The sequence below is a fragment of the Carcharhinus amblyrhynchos genome, chromosome 26 (assembly GCF_965287045.1).
Source record: "Carcharhinus amblyrhynchos chromosome 26, sCarAmb.v2.hapA, whole genome shotgun sequence".
Lineage (NCBI taxonomy): Eukaryota > Metazoa > Chordata > Chondrichthyes > Carcharhiniformes > Carcharhinidae > Carcharhinus > Carcharhinus amblyrhynchos.
Window position 1 is genome coordinate 30,063,792 of NC_137349.1, and position 25,923 is coordinate 30,089,714.

General features: G+C 40.7%; 1 protein-coding gene across 2 annotated transcripts in view; it reads left to right on the forward strand.

The window, feature by feature from the left end:
* Positions 1-493: 493 nt before the first annotated feature.
* mydgf (myeloid-derived growth factor) overlaps positions 494-25,923 on the forward strand; it is a 45,110-nt gene continuing 19,680 nt past the window's right edge. The window contains exons 1-5 of one of the 2 annotated variants that reach the window (XM_080212937.1): positions 667-686; positions 5,029-5,096; positions 15,704-15,754; positions 20,592-20,653; positions 21,634-21,715. In XM_080212937.1, the coding sequence (XP_080069063.1) occupies positions 5,046-5,096; positions 15,704-15,754; positions 20,592-20,653; positions 21,634-21,715 (246 nt within the window). In that variant the 5' untranslated portion in view covers positions 667-686; positions 5,029-5,045. Of the gene's footprint in view, positions 687-5,028; positions 5,097-15,703; positions 15,755-20,591; positions 20,654-21,633; positions 21,716-25,923 lie in introns of both variants that reach the window. The other variant, XM_080212936.1, reaches the window with a different exon arrangement.

The window sequence follows — 25,923 nt, forward strand, 5'->3', positions numbered from 1 at the left end:
TCGCGACGAGGGGATTTTCACAGTTCCTTCATTGCAGTGTTAATGTAAGCCTACTCGTGACACTAATAAATAAATGTATATGACTTCTTTTCTGCATCAATGTTGATTACATTGCTATGAAGTGCCTTGAGATGTGATGTAAATGTAAAATTACATGAAGGAAACATAGAACAAAGACCAGTAAACAGAGGGATGTCACACCTTGAATTCCGTTTCCACGCGTTTTGTTTTTGCTGATTGTGGAGTCTGGCTGGGTGGGTGGCCCTGGAGCTGCTGAGGAAGTTTCGAGAACGCGTTTTAACGGCCGGCCGAGCCGGGCCGCTGTGGTGCAGGGAGGCATCCGTCAGTATGAAAGCGGCTGCGCAGTGAGACGCTGATTCTGGTCGGCGGCTGCGCAATGAGATATTGGTACTGGTCGGCGGCTGCGCATTGAGATATTGGTACTGGTCGGCGGCTGCGCAGTGAGACGGTTGGTTGGCGGCTGTGCAGTGAGGTGCTGGTACTAGTCGGCGGCTGCGCAGTGAGACGGTTGGCCGGCGAGTGCAATGGCGCGGGCGGGGCGCGCGTTGGTGGTCGTTATTTTGTTTTGCGCGGCCGGCTCGAGCGACGCGGCGTCGGAGCGCTCGCGCACCGGCGAGTTCGACGTCAGACCCGGGGGCCTGGTGCACTCGCACAGCGAGAACCTGGTAAGTGAGTGGGACTGACAGCCGCACCTTGGGGTGCGGATCGACCAGGTTGTTTCCCCACCTCCCGGGGCGAGACATCAGGAGCCGCCACGTCAGCCTTACACCCAGGGTGGCAGTGACCATGGGGGGAGCCGAGCTTCATTCCCTGCTGAGCATGGCGCCGGCCCGCTCCTGTCCTGTGATGGGACCCGCACTGCAGCCACTTTACTGGAAATGTCCTGAGGGTCAGTCAGACAAGGGAAGAACGACTTAGATTTGTATAGCGCCGAGCCATCGGACCTCCTAATGCAGGGCTCCCACCGAAGTACTTCTCGAAATGTAATCACTGTTGTAATGCAGAAAAAGTGGCGGCCAAGTTACATAGAGCAAGATCCTTAAACGGCAATATTTTTATGTGATTTATCATTGTCATATGTATTAGTATATCGTGAAAAGTATTTCTTGTGCTGTGCAGACAAAACATGCCGTTCATAGAGTACATAGTGAGAAACAAAGGAGAGAGTGCAGAATTCAGTGTTACAATCATAGCTAGGGTGTAGGGAAAGATCAATTTAATATAAGATAGGTCCATTCAAAAGTTTGATGGCAGCAGGAAGAAGCTGTCCTTGAGTTGGTTGGTAAATCCCCTCAGACTCTTGTGTCTTTTTCCTGGTAGAAGAGAGTATGTCTGGGGTACGTGGGGTCCTTGATTATGCTGGCTACTTTTCTGAAGCAGCGTCAATCTTAGATAGTGTCAATAGATGGGAGACTGGTTTGTGTGGTGTACTTTTCTCAACTCTTTGTCGTTTCTTGTGGTCTTGGACGTGTAATGTAATAATGACCAGATAATTTTCTTTTGAGAGGTAAATATTGTCCAAGACTTTAGTGATTTACATCACCCCCCCACCCCCCAAATAGTACTGGGGTTCTTTTACATTCACCCGAAAGGGTTCACGTGACAGTGCAGTGCTCCTTCTGTACTCTACTGTTAAGTTTAAGTTTATTTATTAGTGTCACAAGTAGGCTTAACACTGCAATAAAGTTGTTGTGAAAATCCCCTAATTGTCACACTCTGGCACCTGTTCAGGTATACTGAAGGACAATTTAACATGGTCAATGCACCTAACCAGCATGTGTCTTAGACTGTGGGAGGGAATTGGAGCATCCGGGGGGGAACCTGTGCAGACTCCCCACTGTCAGTGACCCAAGCTGGGAATCGATCCCAGGTCCCTGGTGCTGTGAGGCAGCAATGCTAACCACTGCGCCACCCCATAGTGTGAAGTGTGATCACTGTTGTAATGCAGGAAAAGTGACAGCCAAATGGCTAAAGTAAATGCTGCTTTAGAGGACAAGAAGGGGGATGTAATAACTGGAAATGAGAAAATAGCTAAGGCATTGAACGGGTATTTTGTGTCGGTCTTCACAGTGGAAGACGCAAATAACATGCCAAAAATTGATGAAAAAAGGAGGTAAGTGTTGGGCAAGTTATTGGGGCTAAAGGTAGACAAGTCTCCTGATCCTGATGGAATGCATCCCAGAGTACTAAAAGAGATGGCGGGAGAAATAGCAAATGCCCTAGTGGTAATTTACCAAAACTTGCTGGACTCTGGAGTGGTTCCCACAGATTGGAAAACAGCAAATGTGATGCCACTGTTTAAAAAAGGAGGTAGACAAAAAGCAGGTAACTATAGGCCGGTTAGCTTAATTTCTTTAGTAGGGAAATGCTGGAATCTATCTTTAAGAAAGAAATAGTGAGACATCGGGATATAAATTGTTCCATTGGTAAGATGTAGCATGGGAACATAAAGGGCAGGTCATGTTTGACTAATTTGGTGGAATTCATTGAGAACATTACATGTGTAGTGGGCAATAGGGAACCTGTAGATATGGTTTATCTGGATTTCCAGAAGGCATTTGACAAGGTGCTGTACCAAAGACTGCTACATAAGATAAAGGTGCACAGTGTTACGGGTAATGTATTAGCATGGATAGAGGATTGATTAACTAACAGAAAGCAAAGAGTGGGGTTAAATGGGTGTTTTTCTGGTTGGCGATCAGTGACTAGTGGTGTGTCTCAGGAATCAGTGTTGGGACTGCAATTGTTTACGATTTACATAGATGATTTGGAGTTGGGGACCAAGTGTAGTGTGTCAAAATTCGCAGATGACACTAAGATGGGTGGAAGAGCAAATTGTGCAGAGGACATTGGAAGTCTGCAAAGGGATATAAATAATCAAAGTGAATGGGCGAAGGTTTGGCAGATGGAGTACGATATTGGTAAATGTGACGTCATCCATTTTGGTAGGAATAGCAGCGAAATGGACTATTATTTAAATGTAAAAAAATTGTAACATGCTGTGTGCAGGGGGACCTGGGTGACCTTGTGCAGGAATCTCAAGGAGTTGGTTTGCGATGCAGCAGGTAATTAAGAAGGCAAATGGAATTTTGTCTTTTATTGCTAGAGGGATGGAGTTCAACAACAACGAGATAATGTTGCAGCCGTATAAGGTGCTGGTGAGATCACACCTGGAGTACTGTGTACAGTTTTGGCTTTACTCGAGAAAGGATATACTGGCACTAGAGTGGGTGCAGAGGAGATTCACTAGGTTGATTTCAGAATTGAGAGGGTTGGCTTATGAGGAGAGACTGAGTAGACCAGGGCTATACTCATTGGCATTCAGAAGAATGTGGGGAGATCTTATAGAAACATAAGATTATGAAAGGAATAGATAAAATAGAAGCAGGGAAGTTGTTTCCACTGGCGGGTGAAACTAGAACTAGGGGGCAAAGCCCAAAATAAGGAGTAGCAGATTTAGGATTGAGTTGAGGAGGAACTTCTTCACTCAAAGGATTGTGAATTTATGGAATTCCCTGCCTAGTGAAGCAGTTGAGGCTACCTCATTACATGTTTTTAAGGCAAGGATTGATAAATTTTTGAACAGTAAGGGAATTAAGGATTATGGTGAGTGGGCAGGTAAGAGGAGCTGAGTCCACAAAAAGATAATTCATGATCTTATTGAATGGCGGAACAGGCTCGAGAGGTCAGATGGCCTACTCCTAGTTTTTACGTTATTATTATTAAATTGCACTCAGCAAGATCCCTTAAACGGCAGTGTAATAATGACCAGATAATCCTCTTTGATGTTGATTGAGGGATAAATACTGTCCAGGACATGAGTGATTAACATCCCTCTCACCCAAACTTCAAAATAGTCCCAGAGATCTTCTACATCCACCTGAGAGGGCCTCACTTTAACATCTTATTGGTGACAATGCTGTGCTCCTTCTGTTTTTATCAGCATAAAAATAGGAGTTTTTGTGAATTCATGATTGCAATCTGTGGAAAGCCCTACAACGCACTGTGGAGGAGCATAGTCTAATTGATAGCAGCTTCCTGTTTTCCATTTTATTCTCCATTTGTTTGGACTCCCGAAGGTGCATTATGTTTTAGTGGAATGGACTAATGATGATAATTGCTGACCATTTTTATGTCAGGACTGCAATATAATCTATTAGTGTGTAGCGGTAAAAGAACCATTTAAATATTGTCTTGTCACTCTGCAGAAACATCCTTGTTGCGTGTGAATAATTGGAAACTGCCAGCCTGAAATGTTTTCCTTAATAGATTTGAAATGTAGCTAAAGTCACTGAAGCTGGATAGCATTAAACCGGTCCTAGAATAGATCTGCTTTATGCATTGCAAATTGAGGCAACTAATTTTAATTACATAGACCTAATTATGTTTGTGACAGATCTGAGCATGATAACACATTAAAGCTTTAATGCTCAGATCAAGTTAATAGCTCATGCTTGCTCCATTCCTCCTCAAATGTTTTTTGTTCTTGGCTTCAGTAAAATTATACAAAGGTTTAAAAATGCAGGACCCTAGAGACATCATTGTTCTAATACATGCATATAACTTATTGCCTACATAAATAATTTTGTTGTAGAATCTTGCACTGCCATTAGTTGGAAATTGAGCTTTTTAAAAGAAGATCATGTACTTTGCATCCAAGCTGGAGGCTCAACTCACAGCTCGGCCATTTGAAAATTGTTCCACGGTTATAAATGATTATTATTCCATGAACTTTGATATGTGATCACCACATAACAGTTTAATTAACTAAGCTTTTTTCCCATTACCATTCCCTTATACATTTTTAATTAAAGCTGTTGTATTTTTATAGGACCGAATGATTCATTTGCATAATCTATTGTCATACCTCTAAATTATCTTTGTTACTTTGGATTCACTGTTGTACAACAATATATGTCAGCTATTTGTGAACTGTGTGTTTTTGTGGGAGTTAGCTAGGATGTCAAACTGATAGTGAGTCTGTAAAAGTCTACTCTTTGTCTTTAGAACAAACTGGCCAATGAATGAAGAGCAGGAGTGAGCTATTCGACCCCTTGAGCCCGCTTCACCTTTCAGTAAGATCATGGCTGATTGTGGCCTCAGCTCCAGATTCTGTCGCCCCCTCCGACTCCTTTTGTTAGTCAAGAATGCACATTCTCCCCATGTCTGCATGGGTTTCCTCCGGGTGCTCCAGTTTCATTCCACGCTCCGAAAGACATGCTGTTGAGGTGCATTGGCCATGCTAAATTCTTCCTCAGTGTATCCGAACAAATGCCAGAATATGGTTACTCTGAGATTTTCACAGTAACTTCATTGCCGTCTTAATGTAAGCCTACTTGTGACAAATAAATAAACATTAAAAGAATCTATCTACCCCGCCTTAAAAATATTCATTGCCCTGTCTCCTCTGTTCTCTGGAGAAGAGCGTTCCAAAGTATACAAAACTTTGAGAGTAATGATTCTTACCATCTCCAATTTAAATGAGACACTTCTTATTTTAAACTCTGTCCCTTACTTCTAGTTTCTCCCATTAGCGGAAATCTCCTTTGAGCATCTACCTATCAAGTCTCCTCAAGATCTTAAGTATATTCGATAAGATCACCTTTCGATCTTCTAAACTCGAATACAAGCCCAGCAATCGTGAAGTGACTGGGAGAAGATCTGAAGATTAAGTGTGGGATATAAAATGCCAATGGAATAGGAGAGGAAACCCTCCTTTTGCCTCCCCCATATAGATTTATTACAACGTTGTGGCAATGAATGATTCTTTCTTTTCAGTAGTTTTGCACAGGTCTATTTTATTAATATTAATAGTCTTAACACTTCCATACATTCAAAGCAACTAAACTAAATTGGCCAGCTTCAGATGATGAGTAGGTTTCTATATGTAAATCTATTATAGAGTCTTTGAGTAGTATCGTGGCAGTCAATTTCGAATATTCTTATATTCCAGACTGTTGCCATTTATTGTCTTTTTAGCTAGGCAGTCTTTTAGAAATGTTTAAAATCTCAACTTGTGAAGAAAATGCAGGGTTCACAACAAGTTAGATCAGTAACTACAAGAGAGAGGATGAGGTACAGGTAAATTCCTTCAGATAGGAGGAAGTGAATAAAACTACACTGCCTTGCTTTGAAATGATTCCTACATGTCCAACTCCAAGAACTAACCTACTAGGTAACTTACAAAACTTTTTTTCAGGATTTTTTTTCCCTTATTGGACATCAAATTTGATTTTATTCTTAAGTTCCTCGTATATATGTTAATAATATTGGTTCATAACCTTTTCTGAATACTTTAAGGAGAGCAGATTGCCCATTTTCAGAAGTAACTTCATGGACAGCCTTAGTGTGCATCTGTGCATTTCCTGTACTGTGGTGAGGTTAAAAAAACAGTTCAACCAGTTCAACTTTGCACCAAAACTGGAATCTGGGCTCTCTACTAGGCATCTAAAAATCACTTTGTGTAGCTACAATGATTATTGGTTCATGAGCTTTGATGTGATTTCCATTCAAAAGCTAATTAACCATAACTTTTCATATTTAATTGACAACATTAAGGAAGATTACTGTAGACTTGCATCTTGCTGAAATATACAATACAAGTTTAGCTCAAATGTAGGAAGAGTATTTAAAGGACAAAGATATTGCCAACGTTGTCTCTTTCCTTCCACAAAATGTTAAAACTTAGAGCATCACTAAATTTGAACATTTGTGACACTTTTAAATGGTATTTCTCATAACATTTGATTTTAATGTTCTTCTAGTCTTCAAGATTGAAATTGTGAAATTCATTATTTTAACTTGCAGAATATGAAATTGAAAATCCTGTAACAAGTAGTAAATTGTTTAATGTTCTCTTTAGTTTTCCAAATTCTTTTTTGTTTTGTCCATTCTCTAACTGAAGGATGGTAAGACTACTAACTCCCAGACCTCTGCTGTTACTGTCAATTTGACCAGGAGATGGTGTGCACAAGCTATCTCTCATTTTTAGAGCTCTGTCTCTGCCTTCATTTGTCATTGTTACCCATCGAGTGCTTTACCTTGCAATTCTTCTGTTGGAGATGTTTGCTGGGTACACTACTGTACAGCAATTCTAAAGCGTCTGGTATTCTGAGTGAAGGCAACTTTTCATGTCTTGGATTATTTTTGATCAGAATACCAAAATGCACTAGGTGTTAAATAAAAAAAATACAGTTGTTAGTCTGAATCGTGTTTTATTTTGGATGATTTCTGTCAGCATTACACTAATAGTTACTCCAAAAGGTTTAGATGAAATAAAACCGCTTTCAACTTCAGCGTAACTTTTAAATACGTGGACCAGTCCCTAGACAGAACTGAACCCACTAAGCAATTTCCCCACCATGGTATTCTTTCTCTTTCCCCCATGCAGCTACACAACCCCTGACCACTTCTCTCCAATGTCAGACACCACTCCAAAATCTCTTCCACTTACCTGCTTGCCCTGTTATTTTCAACGAGACATTTAAAATCATCTGGTTTATGGCAGATAGTGTCATAAAAAGAGAATTTGTCTTCTGTTGCTTTGCTTCTTTCAGACTCCGATGCTGGAGCTGGGACCTGCTGCGCTGCCTGGTTCTCATCCAACCTGAATCAGGAAGGTTGGGCAAGACAGACATTGAAGTAACTTAGCGCAGGTAAATGGGTACGGAGTAGCAATCTACCACTGACTGCCGCTTGGAGGAAGTTATGGCGCAATATTTCAGTCTCTATCCTATCAAACCATAGGGGAGGTGATGGCCTGGTGTTATTATCGCTAGAGCATTAATCCAGAAACTGAGTTGATGTTCTGGGACCCATGGTTCCAATCCTGCCATAGCAGATGATGGAATTTCATAGAAATCAGAAACCCTACAGTGCAGAAAGAGGCCATTCGACCCATCAAGTCTGCACCAACCACAATCTCACCCAGGCCCTATCCCCATATCGCTATATATTACCCGCTAATCCCTCGAACCTACGCAACCTGGGACACTAAGGGGCAATATAGCATAGCCAATTAACCTAACCCACACATCTTTGGAATGGGAGGAAACCCATGCAGACACAGGGAGAATGTGCAAATTCCACACAGTGACCCAAGCTGGGAATCGAACCCAGGTCCTTGGAGCTGTGAAGAGCATTGCTAACCAGTGTGCTACCGTGCTGCCCAAAATTGAATTCAATAAAAAAAAATTGGAATTAAGAATCTATTGATGACCACGAAACCATTGTTTGTTGAAAAAACCCATCTGGTTGACTAACTTCCTTTAGAGATGGAAATCTGCCATCCTTACCTGGTCTGGCCTACATGTGACACCAGAGCTACAGCAATGTGATTGCCCATCCCTGAGGGCAGTTGAGAATCAATAAATACTGGCCATCCATGATGCCAATGTCCCACACATCAATTAAAAAAAACTTTAAAATCTTGTATGTTTCAATGAGATCGCTCTCTGCAGAGAATATAGGCTCACCTTACTTTGCTGTTCAGAGAATGTAGACCCAATTTTCTGTGCTGTTCATCCTGAACCCTATTGATGCCCTAGCAGCGATTCAGATGCTGAAGCAGTCAGTGCCCATCTGCAGTTGGCTTGGGTTGACAAGTGAAAATTAACGTTCGTGCTACGTAAGTTTTTCAGGACATGACCACCTCCAAAAAGAGAGAATCCAATCGTCTCCGTTTGATTTCAATGGTATTGTCATTCCCTACTGTCAGCTTCCTTGAGTTTACCAATGATCAGCAAGTGAACCGAAGAACCCACATAACTGTTGTGGCTACAAGTTTGGAGGCGAGGAATTGCCTAGTGAGTAACTCACTAACTGACTCAAAGCCTGTCCACCATCTACATGGAACAAGTCAGGACTGTGATGTAATATATTGGATAAATGCAGCTCCAACAACACACAAGAAGCTTGACACCATCCAGGACACAGCAGCTGACTTGATTGGCACCCCATTCAATGCTTTGTCTCCATCACTGACACACAGTTACAGCAGTGTGTACCATCTATAAACATGTACTGCAGCAACTCAGCAGGGCTCCTTTGACAGCACCTAACAAACGTGCAACCTCTACCAAGAACAAGGGTAGCTCACTGTCTCTGCATCAGAGTCCTGTAACACCCCCCCACCACTACTGTAAGTGTTCCTGCACCCCATGGACTGCAGCAGTTCAAGAACATGCCATCTTGCCACCTTCTTCAGGACTGTTAGGGATGGGCAATTAATGCTGGCCTAACCAGTAATGTCCATATCCTATGGAAAGAATGAAAAAAAATTAAATCACATGAAGCGTATACAATATTTCCTGGTATTGCAACAGTCTGTGTCTAACATAGTAAGGCTTCCTCACAACTGGAATGGATATTATCTGAGGTTTTTGTATTTGAAATGTCAGGGCAAGGTTTATTATTGCAATTTAGCTTGGCGAGCAAGTACACGAGAATGAAGGTTTATTTATTTCATCTTGCAGATGAAATATGGTCATTATTGAAACGTAGAAAATAGGAGCAGGAGTAGGCCATTCGGTCTTTCGAGCCTGCTCCACCGTTCATTATGATCATGGCCGATCATCCAATTCAATAACCTGTTCCTGCTTCTCCCCCACTTCCCCATATCCTTTGATCACTTTAGCTCCAAGAGCAGTATCTAACTCCTTGAAAACAATGTTTTGGCTTTCTGTGGTAGAGAATTCCACAGGCTCACCACACTCTCTGGGTGAAGAAATTTCTGTTCAACTCAGTCCTAAATGGCTTACCCTGTATCCTCAGAGTGTAACCCCTTGTTCTGGACTCCCCCACAGTCGAGAACATATTTCCTACATCTTCCCTGTCTAGCCATGTTAGAATGTTATAGGATCCTTGAGAACCTCCCTCATTCTTTTAAACGCCAGCAAGTATAATTCTAACTGACTTGATCTTTCCTCATGTGTCAGTCCCCCCAACTCAGGAATCAGTCTGGTAAACCTTCACTGCACTCCCTCTAAAGCAAGGACATCCTTCCTCAGATAAGGAGATTGCACAATATTCCAGGTGTGGTCTCACCAAGGCCCTCTATAACTGCAGTATGGCATCCCTGTTCCTGAATTTGAATCCCCTTGCTGTGAAGGCCAACATACCGTTTGCCTTTTTTAATGCCTGCTGCACTAGCATACTTACTTTCAGTCACTGGTATATAAGGACACCCAGGTCTTGTTGCACATTCCCCTCTCTCAATCTATAGCCATTCAGATAATCTGCCTTCCTGTTTTTGCTTCCAAAATGGTTAACCTCACATTTATCCACATTATATGGCTTCTGCCATGAATTTGCCTACTCAACTTGTCCAAATCACACTGAAGCATCTCTACCCTTTTCACAGTTCATCTTCCCACCTAGTTTAGTGTCATCAGCATGTTTGAAGACATATTTAAGGGTGGCCTGGTGGCGCAGTGGTTAGTATAGCTGTCTCTCAACGCCAGGGACCGGGGTTCAATTCCAGCCTCAGATGACTGTGTTGAATTTGCACGTATCCCTGTGTTTGTGTGAGTTTCTTCTAGGTACTTTGATTTCCTCCCACACTCCAAAGATGTTTAGGTTAGGTGGATTGACCATGCTAAATTGCCCCTTTGTGTTGGGGGGGATTAGCAGAGTAAATACTTGGGGTTATGGGGATAGGGCCTGGGTGGGATTGTTGTCAGTGCAGGCTTGATGGGCTAAATGGCCTCCTGCATTGTAGGGATTCTACAATTACATTAATGCAGAGTAAACCAGGTTAAGCAATGAAGTCAAATGCACATTTTAAACAAAACGCCATCTTGTTTCATTGCCCTGTATTTCTTTGACTATGTTCTCTTCTTGCTTCACATTTTTCTCTTGTCATTCCTGGTTAAAAATTGAACAGGTTCTGAGATGGTTACTGAAAAAGCCATATAGTAGTGGTGACTTAATTGGTCCAGTTGTATTGGAATATTTCAAGAAATTAAATGCCTCCTAATTTCTGTAAATTAAATTATCTTATTATTATGTACGTACATTACTTCGAAACATTTGACAGCACAATTATTCATATGGAGTATATATAAATGAAAAAATGTTGGATATACCCAGCAAGTTAGACAGCAGCAGTAGTAAGAGAAAAACGCAAGCTATTGTTTCAGGTTGGTGACCTTTTGCCAAAACTTTGCCAGTTCCGACAAGGAAAGATCACTGACTTGAAAAATCGACTCCATCTACTTCTCTTTCCCCAAATGTTGCCTGATCTGATGAGCATCTTCTATTTGTATTTCCGATTTCCAGCAGCAGCAATATTTTGTCATTGTATAAGTATGGATTTTCTGGGTGAACATTTTGAACTTTACAGCTAAATTACGCAAGTGAAGCAATTTAAGGTAAATTAAAAGTTTTGCTGAAGCAGACTGATACAGAACTAAAGTTTAAGTATATTTTTGTTCCCCTTCTATAATGTGATAACACTAAATGCATGCCTGCAGATGCAAGGGATTATGTCAGTGTAGTGAAAGAGCAAGGAGATGTATTTAGTTGAAATCTCATGATTATCCTTAGAAATTAATAAGCACTAAGTTGATATCACATCTTGCTATTCATGAAGCACAAAGAAAAATGACAGCAGAAAATAATAGAACATTTGGTGGTTTCTGCAATTTCTAAGGAGAATGTTAAAATTAACATATTGTGTCACAAGTACAGTTTAAAAAAAAATGTCCTGGCAACAGCACAATGACACTTGCCTCCTGCTTCTCTGCCATTGCAGCTTTGAGTTTTGTAAATGGAAGCCAACCTGTTAATTGTATTTATAACCATAAAGAGGCAGATTTTCCTAGGGTGTACTGACAGCCCTACTTTATTTTCTTAATGCAGTGGGTAACCAGTTCACAACTATCATTGTAATTGAGCGATCTGTTTATTCAAGGGCTGATTGGAATTGCCAGATTGAGTTACCAGAATGACTACCAATCAGCAAACACTATTTTCATTCCCACATATCACAAGTATATTTATCAAATTAATATCGATTAGTAGTTTTTTCTAAAACATATAACCCATACAATTTTACTTTGCAAACAATATGTTGACAAATATTGTTTCATTGTTTAGGTTGTTGGATTAGCCACTAATTTGATCTTTCAAGGTCATTGGCAGCACAGCAATAGATTTACATCACTGTATAAAGTTTAATACAACTTGCAGGATAGTTATGGAATAAAGGATGTAACTGGACAAAAATACTACAAATTGATGTTTATTCTGTACAAGACAACGCATCTCTATTTGGTTGACAGTAAATGTGCTTGACTGAATTGTACCGTTCACCTCAATAAGAAGATTGTGTTCAAACTCTGCTGCATGACTTGAATATGTGGAACTGAATTTTCATCTGAACAGAACGGGCATGTTTGGGTTGGGTGACAATGTTAATGTCTGAAAAATTTGTTTCCTTACCCAAATCCGCCTTGAACATTCCCATTTCCATCTTAACTGAATCTGAAAGTCAATTGGGTGATCAAATTGACTAGAGATGTGGTTTAGAACTTAAAATATAAAAATGAAGCTGCGGCGCACGGTCATTCATTGACTTTAACTATTGGTCTAGTTTTCTGTATGATAGCTTCATTGAGGTGAGGGCTTGTTGGATTCAGAAAGTGCTTTCATAACTACATCCTTGATCCAGATGTGCAGTCTGACAAACCTCCATGATTTGACCCCTCCACCTCCTTGAGCCTTCTGATCAATTAGCCTGGCTTCTGGCCACGGAAGCAATTAGGGAAGCAAGCACGGACACACTGGAGTTTTAACCTCGCAATATTTGGGACAGGTGTGGGTTCCCAAGATTTTGAGTAACCTTGCTCCCTCCCTGTCTGCATTGAAGTGCCAGTCTATATATCAAAGGAATGTTATATTATTGGGAGGCACTGTCACCTAGATGAGACATTAAACCAGGATCCCCTCTCCCCATTCAACAAGACAAGTACTTGAGCAGTTCCCTTGGTGTCCTGATCACCATTTATCCCTCAACTAATGCTGCCAAAACAGATTAACTCATCATTTTTCTTGCTGCTGTTTATGGGATCCTGCAGTGAGTTTGGTAGCTGAGTTTGAGTACACCACAATGATTAAACTCCGCTTTGTCAGCTAAATTATTTTTGATTTGGATTGGCCTGAGGATGTAAAGTGGTCTATATAAATACATAAATGCTTTTGGGCTTGGGGCAGTAGGGAGTGAAAAGTCATGATAATTCTTGTAATTGTTATCTGATATGTACTGCTGGAAGATGGGTGTGAGAATATATAGGAACAATGAAAATGGGATTAACTCCAACATTCCCTCTGTCAGACTGACTGTACTGGCTAGTTACACTTTTAAATAATGGTTCCACGTATTTTATATTACTGGCGCTAAATCATACTTTTGTTTCTGTAATTGGCGTATCCTTGTCTAACTTGAGAAACATAGAAACTAGAAGTAGGCCATTCGGCCCTTTGAACATGCTCGACCATTCATTATGATCATGGCTGATCATCAAATTCAATATCCTGGTCTCTCCTTTTCCCATTTTCCTTCATCTCTTTAGCCCCAAAACTATATCTGATGCTTTTAGTTCAGGAAGCTGGGAAAAATAATAATTGCAGTACAGACTGTTTGTTTTCTTTTCTTGTTCTAACGTTATGTTGGGTGCACAACTTCAAAATGTGAGCAACATTCTTGACAGAACAAGGTATTCTTGAGAAAGGAGCAACCAGGGACTGCAGGCTGCATTTGGGGTGGCGTAAGGTTTTGGGGAGAATGCAGTTCACGGTTGTTCCTTTTACATTTCTCAATCAGTCAACCTGCTCTTTTCAAATCGCACATCCTCCTTCCTATCCCCCCAACACACACATTCATCATGACGATTCTTACTCTTTGGATTACATATTCGACCCCTCCCTATACCTTTTCCCTTGCTCTGCCATCTGTCCCTTACTCCCTCTCCATTGTCATTTGTTTCCTTTCCTCATTCAACATTCCTCAAATAACGTTGCTCAAGGTTAAAAGCCTCTTGTCCGCAACATGTTTCCTTCTTCCTGCCCGTCTTCCTTCGTCGCTTTTGATGCCTCCTGCTCCCGTTTGCTTTCAAAGTAAACATTACAATGAAGAATGACTTTTCTTTCCCTCTACCTTCATTTGATAAGTGTTAGTAAATGGATTTTTGTCTTGTGGACTTGTAGTTACTGCTTCCAAATGTCAGTAAGTACCTATATAATTAGTTGATTTCAGAATGTACCTGCTTTGGAATGATGCTTGAATATTAACATGAAGCATTTTTCATCCCCTTTTCTCTTTCCTGCCCTATTCTTGCCAAGCATACAATAGTCTCCATAGAACAGATGCAGAAACCATACTTTTCTCTTCATTCTGTCTCATGTAAGCACATGCTGTCACCATACTCAAATGAACAGACACATTATCTTGAAATTTGGTATCGTAAGCACAGTGGATATACTGGACCTGCACAGTCAAATGCCGCAAGTCATTGTTCTTGGCAAATTTTTCAAGGTCCAAGTTGGACATGTGAAAGTAAAGTCTTCAGACATAAGACAGCTCTGAATGAAATATCATTTTGTGAAGTTGGTAATTCTTTAATTGGCTTAAACAGTTATTTTGGCATTCAAAGTTACTACTTATAGAACCCTTATAGTGCAGAAAGAGGCCATTCAACCCATTGAGCCTGCGCTGACGATCTCATCCAGGCCATATCCCTGTAATCCTGCTAATTTGCTTGACCCATGGGGGCAAATGAGCAAGGCCAGTTAACCTAACCTGCACACCTTTGGACTGTGGAGGAAACTCAAGCGGACATGGAGGAGGTGCAAACTCTGCATAGATTGTTATCTGGACTGGACCCAGGTCCCTGAGCTGTGAGGCAACAGTGTTAGGCGCTGTGCCGCTATGTTGCTGAGGGGAGAAAAAGTTGAGGTACATCAAATTAGGATTTCTTCTAACATTCTGTAATATTTCTAATGCTAATTATGCTGATCTCACCAGCATCTATGTGAGTTAACATATGACTGGTACCAATTCCCTTCCAATGGGAATGTGTACCCCATGTTCCCATTTTTAAAATATATTTAAATATACAATTTTAAAACATAAAATGTGAAGGAAAAGGGCAAAAACATGCATCATTTTGATTTTTCTTATGAACCCAGACCATGAAAGCAGGGTTTCACAACCCTCCTGATCTTATCGGATTTAAGAAGGTCCTGTCAAAAAGTTACCACAAGGATAACTGACTTGTGGTGGCCAAGCATTGATAGCAGCATCATATTTGATTATTGCAGTAAAGTGACCCACCACAATGTGACATTCCACCCATAATGTGTGAAATTGATTTGATTTTGGCACTGAGAACTTTGTTTATTGCACTTGTTGACTTATGGATTAAAAACTGGAAGTAGTAAAAACTGAAGCAATAATGTTTGATTGCTATGCATAGTTTTAATCTGCCTTTGCTCTTTTTCATTTGCACAAACGCATAGGTAGAAGTTCTCACTGATTTGCAATCCAGTTTTGATATCCTGAATGGCTTTTCTAATCTACTAAAAAAGGATTGTAATCTGAACTAAAATTGTGCATTGCAAGCAATAAATATGATTTCAAATTATATGAGCTTATTAAGAAAATTGACATTTTGTCTCCATTTAGGGTGAACACAAATGCACATTCACATATGCATCTCAAGGAGGAACCAATGAGGTAAGTAACAAATGTTTGAAACTGCTTAGCATGTGGTTAAATTAATGCATATATTTAGGGTGGGAGCCACTCAATATTTAAAGATGCGGTCATACAATGCCATTGGACAGTGCAGGCAGACAGCCTAAAGTACAATGTTATAAGTTCTGCAATATAACTGTACAAAGTGGGTCACAGTACATGTAAACAAAGCTTATCAACATTTAAACACCAATTTATGTCAGCATTTTTTAAGCAGGGTTGCAGTCTTGAGTGACCGTCTGCTCTCAGTGATGGTATGCTGAATTGACTACAGTTATGCTACACAGTGCTGTCAGTATGATGTCAAAAATGTGTACCAATATCCAAGATGTAGGACAGATGTGCTATCTTCCTCTCTCTCTCTCTCCATCAAATGATGCTTATGAAATTGGAAAAAATTGCCTCATTTAGAGGTGAGTAGAATTCTCAGTTGCCATAATAAAGTGCAAATTCTCCACGTCGTTGAGCAATTTGGATTCTTCTTGAGGAACAAGAGAAAAAACTTAATCTGAGCCAATCTGAGTTCAGTTGTACCTAAAACTGCCACAAACATCTATTTATACTCTTAGTCATAAATCTGGTGGAGTTTGACCCATTGTTTGTACATTATAGAAAATTTCCTGATTTTAAAGTATGTTAATAAATTCCTATTTTAGTAGATTCAGCTCATTCTTTAAGTCATTTATCCTTCATAATTTCACTTTGTTCTGTACCTAATCTGTTTTAATCAAGATTAGAAGAATAAAGAAGCAGGTCAGGTCTTGTCTTTTGTATGTCAGGTTGTAATAAGAAGTCACTTTGTTTTGGAGGTTAAGTTTAGAAAAACCAAAGTAGTTCAGAACCCAGGATCCTAGTACACTGTAACCTATCTGTCTAGAATGCTTGAAACCAAGTCATTTCTGGATTTAGGAATATTTTTGAATTATAGAATGACAACAGAATGCCTCCACACAAGTGTGTGGACTGGAAAACACAGTAGATATGAGTATTTACTTGAACCACAAAACAATGATAACAATTGTTTTAGTTATCTAAATACTCTATCTCCAATGTTTCTACTTCCAAAGTACAGTACATAAAGAAGTCAGATTTTATTGGTGCTTTGGGGATCACATACTACTATGTCATCATAATGTAAGGTTTATTTGTTCTCTTTGCAGATTTTGACTGAATTTTAAACATTATATTTTTTCCCATTAACTCATCTTTCTTCCCATCTATTTTTCCATGAAACCTGAAAGCCAGCACATTATTCATTACCAACTCAGGGACATGGGGCAGGAGTAGCCTATTTGGTCCCTTGCACTTGCTCTGCTATTCCACTATATCATTTTTAAAGTTCATTCATGAGCTGTTGGTTTCGATGGCTAGGCTAGGTTTATTGCCCATTTCCAAATGGCCTTGAGAGGTGGTGCTGAACTGCCTTCTGATACTGCTGCATTTCATGTGGTGTAATTAAACCTAAAGTGCTGAGAGGGAGTGAGTTCCAGAATTTGACCCAGCAGCAGTGAAGGAATGGCGATATATTTCCAAATGAGTTAGAGGGGTACTTCCAGGTGTAGCATTCTGATGTATCCTGCTAGATGGTAGTGATTGTGTGTTTGGGAGATGCTGTCATAGAAGCCCCACAGCACTGAAAGAGGCCATTCTGCCCATTGAGTCTGCACCAACCACAATCCCACCCAGGCCCTACCCCGATATCCTTGCATATTTACCCACTAATCCCTCTAACCTACGCGTCTCAGGACACTAAGGGCAATTTTAGCATGGCCAATCAACCTAACACGCACATCTTTGGACTGTGGGAGGAAATCGGAGCACCCGGAGGAAACTCATGCAAACACAAGGAGAATGTGCAAACTCCTCACATTCAGTGACCCAAGCTGGGAATTGAACCCGGGTCCCTGGAGCTGTGAAGCAGCAGTGCTAAACACTGTGCTACCATGCTGCCCCAAATGTCGAATGAGCTTTGGTCAGTTCCTGCTGTGCATCTTCCAGATGGTACATGCTGCTGCCACTGTGCATTGGTGGTGGAGGGAATGAGTGTTTGTGGATTGGGTGCCATTGAAGTAGGCTACTTTGTCCTGGATAGTGTCAAGCTTTTCAAATGCTTTTTCGAGCTGCATTCATCAAGCAAGTGGTAGTATTCTGTCATGCTCTTGTAGATGGTGGACAGGCTTTGTTGAGTTAGGATGTGGATTTCTTAACCACAGTGTTCATATGGCTAACCCAGTTTAGTGTCTGGTTAGTGGTAACTCCCAAGATGTTGATAGTGAAGGATTTAATGATAATCTGCTAAGCAACAACCTACTCACTGACACTCAGTTTGGATTCTTTGTAGGAGTTCTTCAGGATAGTGCCCAAGGGCCAACCATCTTCAGTTGCTTCATCAATAATCTTCCTTCTGTCAAAAGGTCAGAAGTGGGGATATTTGCTGATCGCACAATGTTCACAAGTTGCAACTTCACTGGTACTAAAACATTTCATGTCTAAATGCAGCACGACCCAGACAATATCCAGGCTTGTGGTGCTAATGTTGCCGGCCACATATCAGCACAAGTGCCAAGCAATGGCCGTCTCTAACAAGAGAGAATCTGGCCATTAACCCTTGACGTTCAATGTCATCGCCATTGCTGAATCTCCCACTATCAAAATCGTAGTGTTTACTATTGATCGGAAACTGAACTGAAATAACCACAAGAGCAGGTCAGGCGGCGCGCGCGCGCGCACACACACACACACACACACACACACCCCCCTACACATCAAGTAGAAAGCACAAAGTCAAGCATATGATAGAATGCTGCTCCAACAACTCTGGAGAAGCTCGACACCATCCCAGACAGAGCATCCTACTTAATTGGCATCCAGTCTCCAAATATTCACTCCCTCAACAATGGACAGTGGCAGCTATGCACCATCTACAAGATGCACTTCAGGAGCACACCGAATCTTCTTGGACAGCATCTTTCAAACCGATGACTGCTACCGTGTAGAATTGTAGAATCCCTGTGGCGTAGAAGGAGGCCATTTGGCTCAGCAAGCCTGCACTGATGACAATCCCGTGTGGCCAATCAAGCTCGCCTCCACCTGTGGCAGGAAACCCATGCAGATAAGGAGAGAACATGCAAATTCCACGCACACAATGGCCAAGACTAGAATTGTGTCCCTGGTGCTGAGAGGCAGCAGTGCTAACCACTGTGCAGGACAAGGGTAGTAGATGCTGGGATTGTCACCACCTGGAAGTTCCTTCATTATTCTGATTTGAAACTATATCAGTGTTCCTCCAGTGTCATTGGGTCAAATTCCTAGAACTGCCTCTTTAATGGTACTGTGGGTCTATACACCACATGGACTGCAGTGATTTAAGTAGGTAGCTCACTACCACTTTCTCAAGGGTAATTTAGGATGAGTAATAAATGTTAGTCCAGCCAGCAATGCACATATTCCCACAAATGAATTTCTTAAATGTTGTCCAGAACCCATGCACTGGGCAGGCAATGCAGCCTTTTGGACTGTTGGCTCTTGGTTGCGGGAAACTCTGACTATACCGTACCCTACTACCACTACAGTCTTACAATTGTGCCCCTGCTTGAATGGCTTCTGGTACCTCTGTGCCATGGTCAGTTCATTCATCCACCTTGCAACCCCTGCTCTTTGTTCAGGCTACAAAAGCCTTGAACGTGTTTCAGTTGCAAAGGCCAGGGCTTCTCTATGTCTCTCTCCATGATCTCCTTACCCTCCTCCCACCTCATCTCTCAGTATGGACTAAATCAAACAACCCTATCCTAAGGGATGTTGCCACCTCCTGAAATGAGGTCTTTTTCCCCCTCTCTGATGCATTGCAGTGTCTGTAGTTTGCCTTCCAGGCAAGTGACTGAGCCAAAGTTCCTGCAGCCACAGACACCGCAGACTTTGGATTTCTCTGATGTCCCTGTGTTCCCACATTCTGAAGTTGCCACACATCACCTACCATGCCATTTTTGTAGCATTTAATTAATTCTTTTTACTGATTTAAATATTGATTGATATCTCCAGTCCTGTATGTGCTTTATAGTATTATTTCAATGTGTTTTACTTGGCTTGATTGAAATTCCCCAGTTAAAGTAAATAGGAAATATTCAACAGTTAAATAATTTTGACTACTATTTGTAAACCCTCTACTACTATTAAAATTTTGCAATTGAAAGTTAAATGAGAAAAATACTCACTAACCAATCAACTATCTATTTTCCTGTAACGTCACACTTGATTTTCTCAGTACCTGGCCAGTCACTTCTGGAACTATGGACTGAGTTAAGTTTTGTCTCCTGGCCTGCCACTCTTATATGAAGTCTCTTTATAAGGTAGCCACTTAAATGAACAGTACCCCATTCCTCACGGCACCAGATTGCCTCACTGCATCAGCTTCTCAAGTGCAAACTGTGTGTCTAGCTCTATTCAGTGATGAGCTGGTGTCCTTGTGCTTGCTTGCTTACTTACACTTGCTTAAAGAAACTTCAGATGCTTTCGTGTTTGAATCTTTAGATTGTGAGGATTAAACGTTTATATTTACCCATCATTTATCCCTTTACGTATGTTTGAAGTAATATTCTGCCAGTTTGTGTTTGTCTTATTTAATATCTCCTCTCCCCCTCCCCCTCCCCCACAAATTTGTGTCAGTATGCTTACTGGGAACCATATTTGGAAAGACTGCTGCTTTATTTTACAGATTTTACAGCAGCTGTGATTGTTATAAATTAACTGACGATAGCACAGCAATAATGAAGGTTTTCCTTTATAAAGTCTTTGAATCGTAATTGCTTTCTCCCTGCAGCGATGGCATATGAGCGTAGGCATTAGTGAGGACAACAAGCTGTTCTCTTGCTCTGTCTGGCGGTAAGTGAATAAGAATTTATAAGAGTGCTTTGAATAAGAACTATTACATGAAATACATAGGTAAGCCTGTTTGAAATTCATTTAATAACTTCAGTGAAGCTCCTTGAGCAAGTAATCCAAGCTTAGAAATAAAACAGAATTTCAGTTATTGCTGCTTTCTGTAGCATCAAGTTAACAATATAAAAGTTAGACTTTGATAGAACTATTCTTTTCCAGGAGGGAAAATAAAGTTAAGTTTGCCTGTTTTCAGTTTGCATTTTGCTAAGACATCTCTAAGGGGGTAAATATTTTTATGGACTGACTTCCACAACATGCAAATGAAAATCCATTGTCTGTATTTATTTCTCAACTAATTGAGCAGGAGTATTGATTTTGGAGAGAATATTTTAGGTGTGCTTGCCTAGCCTATGTAATGGTTCAGCCATTCCAGTACGTTTCATATCTAGCTGATCTCTGCAGATTTTGCAGATCCATTAATATTAAGTTAGTGAAATAGATCCACAAAGAATATCTTCATCTGTATTTTCTAAACAAAAATCAACAGTCTTCTCAAATCGCTGTGCTTGCTCCTGCCATTAGTGAATGCCCACCACTATAATTTCACATTGTTCAAAATGGCCAAGAGATGATCAACATTTGGAAAGACAAAATTCATAATTTTACTGATGACTGTTTTTCATAGTCCAAGTGGTCATTTCACACTGGCAAGTACTTCACTGAAATTTCCATGATCACATGGAGAACTAGGCTGCATGTTTGTATCTCCTGAGGTGAGTGCCAAGAAGTGTTGCAGAGACCTTGGAGCTATCTGCTTCCTATGTGGGTAGGGAATAATGCCTATTCATTAACTGGAAATGGGTAGGATGGAATGGGAGAGGATTGCTATTTAAGAGGAAAACATTTTTATAACAATTAGGAGCAATACTTGTCAAAATAACTTGGTGTTGACTATGGATGATTTTGACTTTTTTCTTTTGCAGACCTCAGGGAAAGTCCTATCTGTTCTTCACGCAATTCAAAGCTGAAATTACCAATGCTAAAATTGAATTCGCAAATGGTTTTGTAAGTGACATTAAAGTTTGATTTTTGTCATACCCTTTTGCAAGATGGTAATACCAAGTTTTATTTCAGGCTGTAAAACCTTTTGTAGAAGCTGCCCAATGTCCGAGCAGTGGCCACTATGCTATTGAGGCAGTACTGGGACTACAGCCACAATGGAAGTTTCTCCCAGATGGAGGTGGAAATCCCCCTTTAAATCAATTAAGGCTGCCCTCACAGCCAGGTTTCTCATGCAGTGCCATTGGACTCTTGAGGGTTGGGTTGATGTTCTCTTCCTCATTGTGTAACAGATGACTTTGAAGTGCAGTGGCTGTTGTGCGTAAGCAAAGTTTAAAACAACAACTCACATTTATATAGCACCATATTTATGTAGTGCCTTTAATGTAATTCGGCGTCCAAGCTGCATTGAGACAAAAATCACACTAATCCGTATAAGGAGATTGTTATGACCAGGTTAAGAGGGATGAACTGACTTCTCTCTATCCCACTGTCCCACGCCTGGGTTAGTCTGCAGCAGAGTTTGAATTTAAAAAAGCAATATTGCCAATTAAATATATATATACTTTGTATAACTCAGTGTACGAAATAGAACATAGAAGAACTTCAGCACAAACGGGCCCTTCAGCCCACAAGTTGTGCCGAACATGTCCCTATCTACTAGGCTTACTTATAACCCTCTATCTTACTGAGTCCCATGTACTTAACCAAAAGTCTCTTAAAAGACCATATCGTATCTGCCTTCACCACCACTGCTGGCAGCCGATTCCACGCACCCACCACTCTGAGTGAAAAACTTACCCCTGACATCTCCTCTGTACCTACTCCCCAGCACCCTAAACCTGTGTTGTCTTGTGGCAGCCATTTCAGCCCTGGGAAAAAGCCTCTGAGAATCCACTTGATCAATATCTCTCAACATCTTACACACTTCTATCAAGTCACCTCTCATCCTTTTGTCTCTCTGAGGAGAAAAGACTGAGCTCTCTCAACCTATCCTCATAAGGCATGCCACCTAATCCAGGCAACATCCTTGTGAATCTCCTCTGCACTCTTTCAATGGCTTCCACATCCTTCCTGTAATGAGGTGACCAGATCTGAGCACATTACTCCAAGTGGAGTCTGACCAGGGTGTCACACAGTTGCAGCATTATCTCCCAACTCCTAAACTCAATTCCTCAATTGATGAAGGCCGGTACACCATATGCCTTCTTAACCACATCCTCTACCTGCGAAGCTGATTTGAGCGTCCTATGAATCTGGACCCCAAGATCCTTCTGACCTTCCACGCTGCCAAGAATCTTGCCCTTAATATTATATTCTGTCATCCTATTTGACCTGCTAAAATGAATCACCACATACTTGTCTGGGTTGAAGTCCATCTGCCACTTTGCCCAGTCTTGCATCCTATCTATGTCTTGATGCAATTTCTGCCATCCCTCCACACTATCCACAACATCTCCAGCAGCCAAGTTAACAAGTAGAGTTATTTTTATTGCTAAAACTCACTAACGAAGTTTAAAATGTACAACACGTACATATCCCCCCCCCCTCTCAAGCATGCAGAAAAGAAATAAAACTGCAGAGTGTCAATCTTAAAACGTGGCCAAGTATAAAGTAAATTTGGGGGGAGGGAGGAAACAAATTTGTGGCTTGTCCAGGTGCTTGCTTACAGTTGAAGGGTCACTTTCCACAGTAGCTACTGGTATTTAGGTTTCTCTCAGGATCAGTCGTGACTGGCTGATTCTCTTTTCTCTTGGTTCAGAATCCTCCTCTAAGAACTCTTGATTTGTAGCAATGAGGGCTTCTGATGGGTTTTTAAGTCAAAAACAGTTTAACTTTGAGGGTGGCTTCAGAGAAAGAGAGGTGTGGTATGGCTGTGGCCGTTTTTCTGACTATTAGTTTGAATCACGTATATTTTCAACATGACGACAGCTGGTCTCAATCTGGTCTTGTCTTAGCGGCGATCTCAGAATTCCATGGAATCTGTCACAATAAAAAAAAACTTGCATCCTTCATGAATGCAGCATTGTAGCTGCTATAGGCGAGCATTGTTTGCTTAATAAAGATGTTCTTAACTGAGAGTGTGTGGTGAGGTTGTGTAGTGACGGTGTGCGTTGATGAAAAGCTTGATCAATGATTTACGTTGCATGTAATGTCTTAAGGGTGGACAATGAGGGATGGGGTTTGGAGTAGGGTTTGATAACTATAGCTTCCAGACGTTTAATTGGAGGAAATTTCTGTTCATTTGTTGCTGAATGTTACATAAGCAAAAGGGGGAGTTTACAGGTGATGAGGTGAGTCATCAGAATATATCTGCAAGCTGATGCTTTACTTTCAGGTTATTGCTGAGGGCAGTGTGTCGATGAAAAATAGATCCTGGGGAGACACCAGTGATCATGGAACAGAAAGAGAAACCATTGCATGTGGCACTCTAGAAATGATTAGATGGGTATATATGGAACCAGAAAACACCCGTACTGCTTAGCTGGACTACAGTGAGGAAGTGTTGAAAGAAGATAGTGTGGTCAATTGTGTAAAAGATTGCAGACGGCTCAAGAAGGACAAGGAAGGATAGTTAACATATGTCGTGGTCATGTGGAATGCCATTTACTATTTTGATCAGCAGTATTTTGATACTGTGGTAGGGGTAGAAACTGGAAAATACTTAAATGTTACTACTTATTTCGTTAACCTTAATTTTTGTTAACGTCAAAATTAAAGCAGCAGTTAGATTTCAGTCTGTATGTAATCATGAACAAAGCTTGTAGATCCGTTTCTCATAGTCAAAGAGCATAAGTGTTAGCATGACTTGTTTTTGTTGGCTCTGTCTAAACATGTACTGGTCAAAAATTAATACATTTTAGTAATAATTCTCTTATTGATTTTTAAAAAAAAAATCCAAAAGATGCACTTGTAATGAATCCAACCAAGCTTTTTATTGTGGGTGCAGCGTTGTATAACAGTATGATTGGAGATGTCATTGTGAGTTTTTCGTGAATATACTTTGAAATCCCCCAGTTTAATCCATGGAACTCTTTTTTTGATGTATGGATGGTAATCTTTATCCCAAATGGATCTTCTGCATATTTTTCTTCTCTGTAGTATTTTGTCCATAAGGTTGGTTGAAATATTTAATTATTGAAAATGTCTTAATATGTAAAGCAGGTCTGTGGGTGCAGCTGTTCAGTGAAGTAATGTGCATTACAGGCAAATAAGGGTGATTGATGCTTTGTTCCAAGTTGCTTAACGAAAACAGACAATTGGCTGGTTCTACCACGTTTTAGAATTTCAACAGCTGACACTCTGATGCTGGCGAGAAATCTGAACATTCTCATTAGTCAAGCTTTGGTGCATTTCAGAAGAGATAATTGTTACTGTCCATATTGTGTTTCAGTTCACTTCAATGTGATGATTAAGCAGATGGGAAACTGTAAAAAGAAGATTAGTTATGTCTTCCGCTCAATTTAATGGTTTAGTTCTAGAATTCTCGACGTTCCAGTGTTTGAAGATTAAAAGCGGCAACATCCACCACATGAATACATAAATCAATTGTTATGTGTGTGACATTAATCTTAAAAGGAGACTTTCGTTTGCTTGCTCTTTTACCTTAAATGTGATTGTAAAAATAACTTTATAAACAAAAAGTCCATCAGCAACCATAGTAATTTTGTTAAATAAATGCAGGCTCGTTCTTGAAATTCTCATTTCTGAAATGGAAGATTGTGAATTCAAGCCTCTTAGACTTGAGAACATAATGACCCAGATCTTCTGAGGAATGGCAATCACCGTTGGACTGTCGCTCCACTCGAGCTTCCCCGACTCGATGTGACTCTGCATTTCTTACCAAGTGTCCTGAGCCAGCTTTACCAGAAATGCGAAGTGTAGTGTTCCTCAATGAGCTTCATTGTAGCAGAATAGAGTCAGGGGAAAGACAGAGCACAGCCCCATTTTATGCCCAGCTGTCTTGCGATTAATTTAAAGACCCAGTTTGTGATGTTGGATGGGTAAGGTGGGAGAGATGGTAGTCAAATGGTCGAAGGAATTCATTGTGAATGATTGGGGTGCCAGATTTGCAGTTGGTGCTTAGAATAAGTTTTTTTGCCTAACATTCCTTGGTAATGGTTCATGTAAATAAATTGGAACTCTGAAGTTTCCAAGATATTTGCGAGCAGGAAAATTGCCCATTGGCAGCTGAAATTTTCAGGCAATTCTCA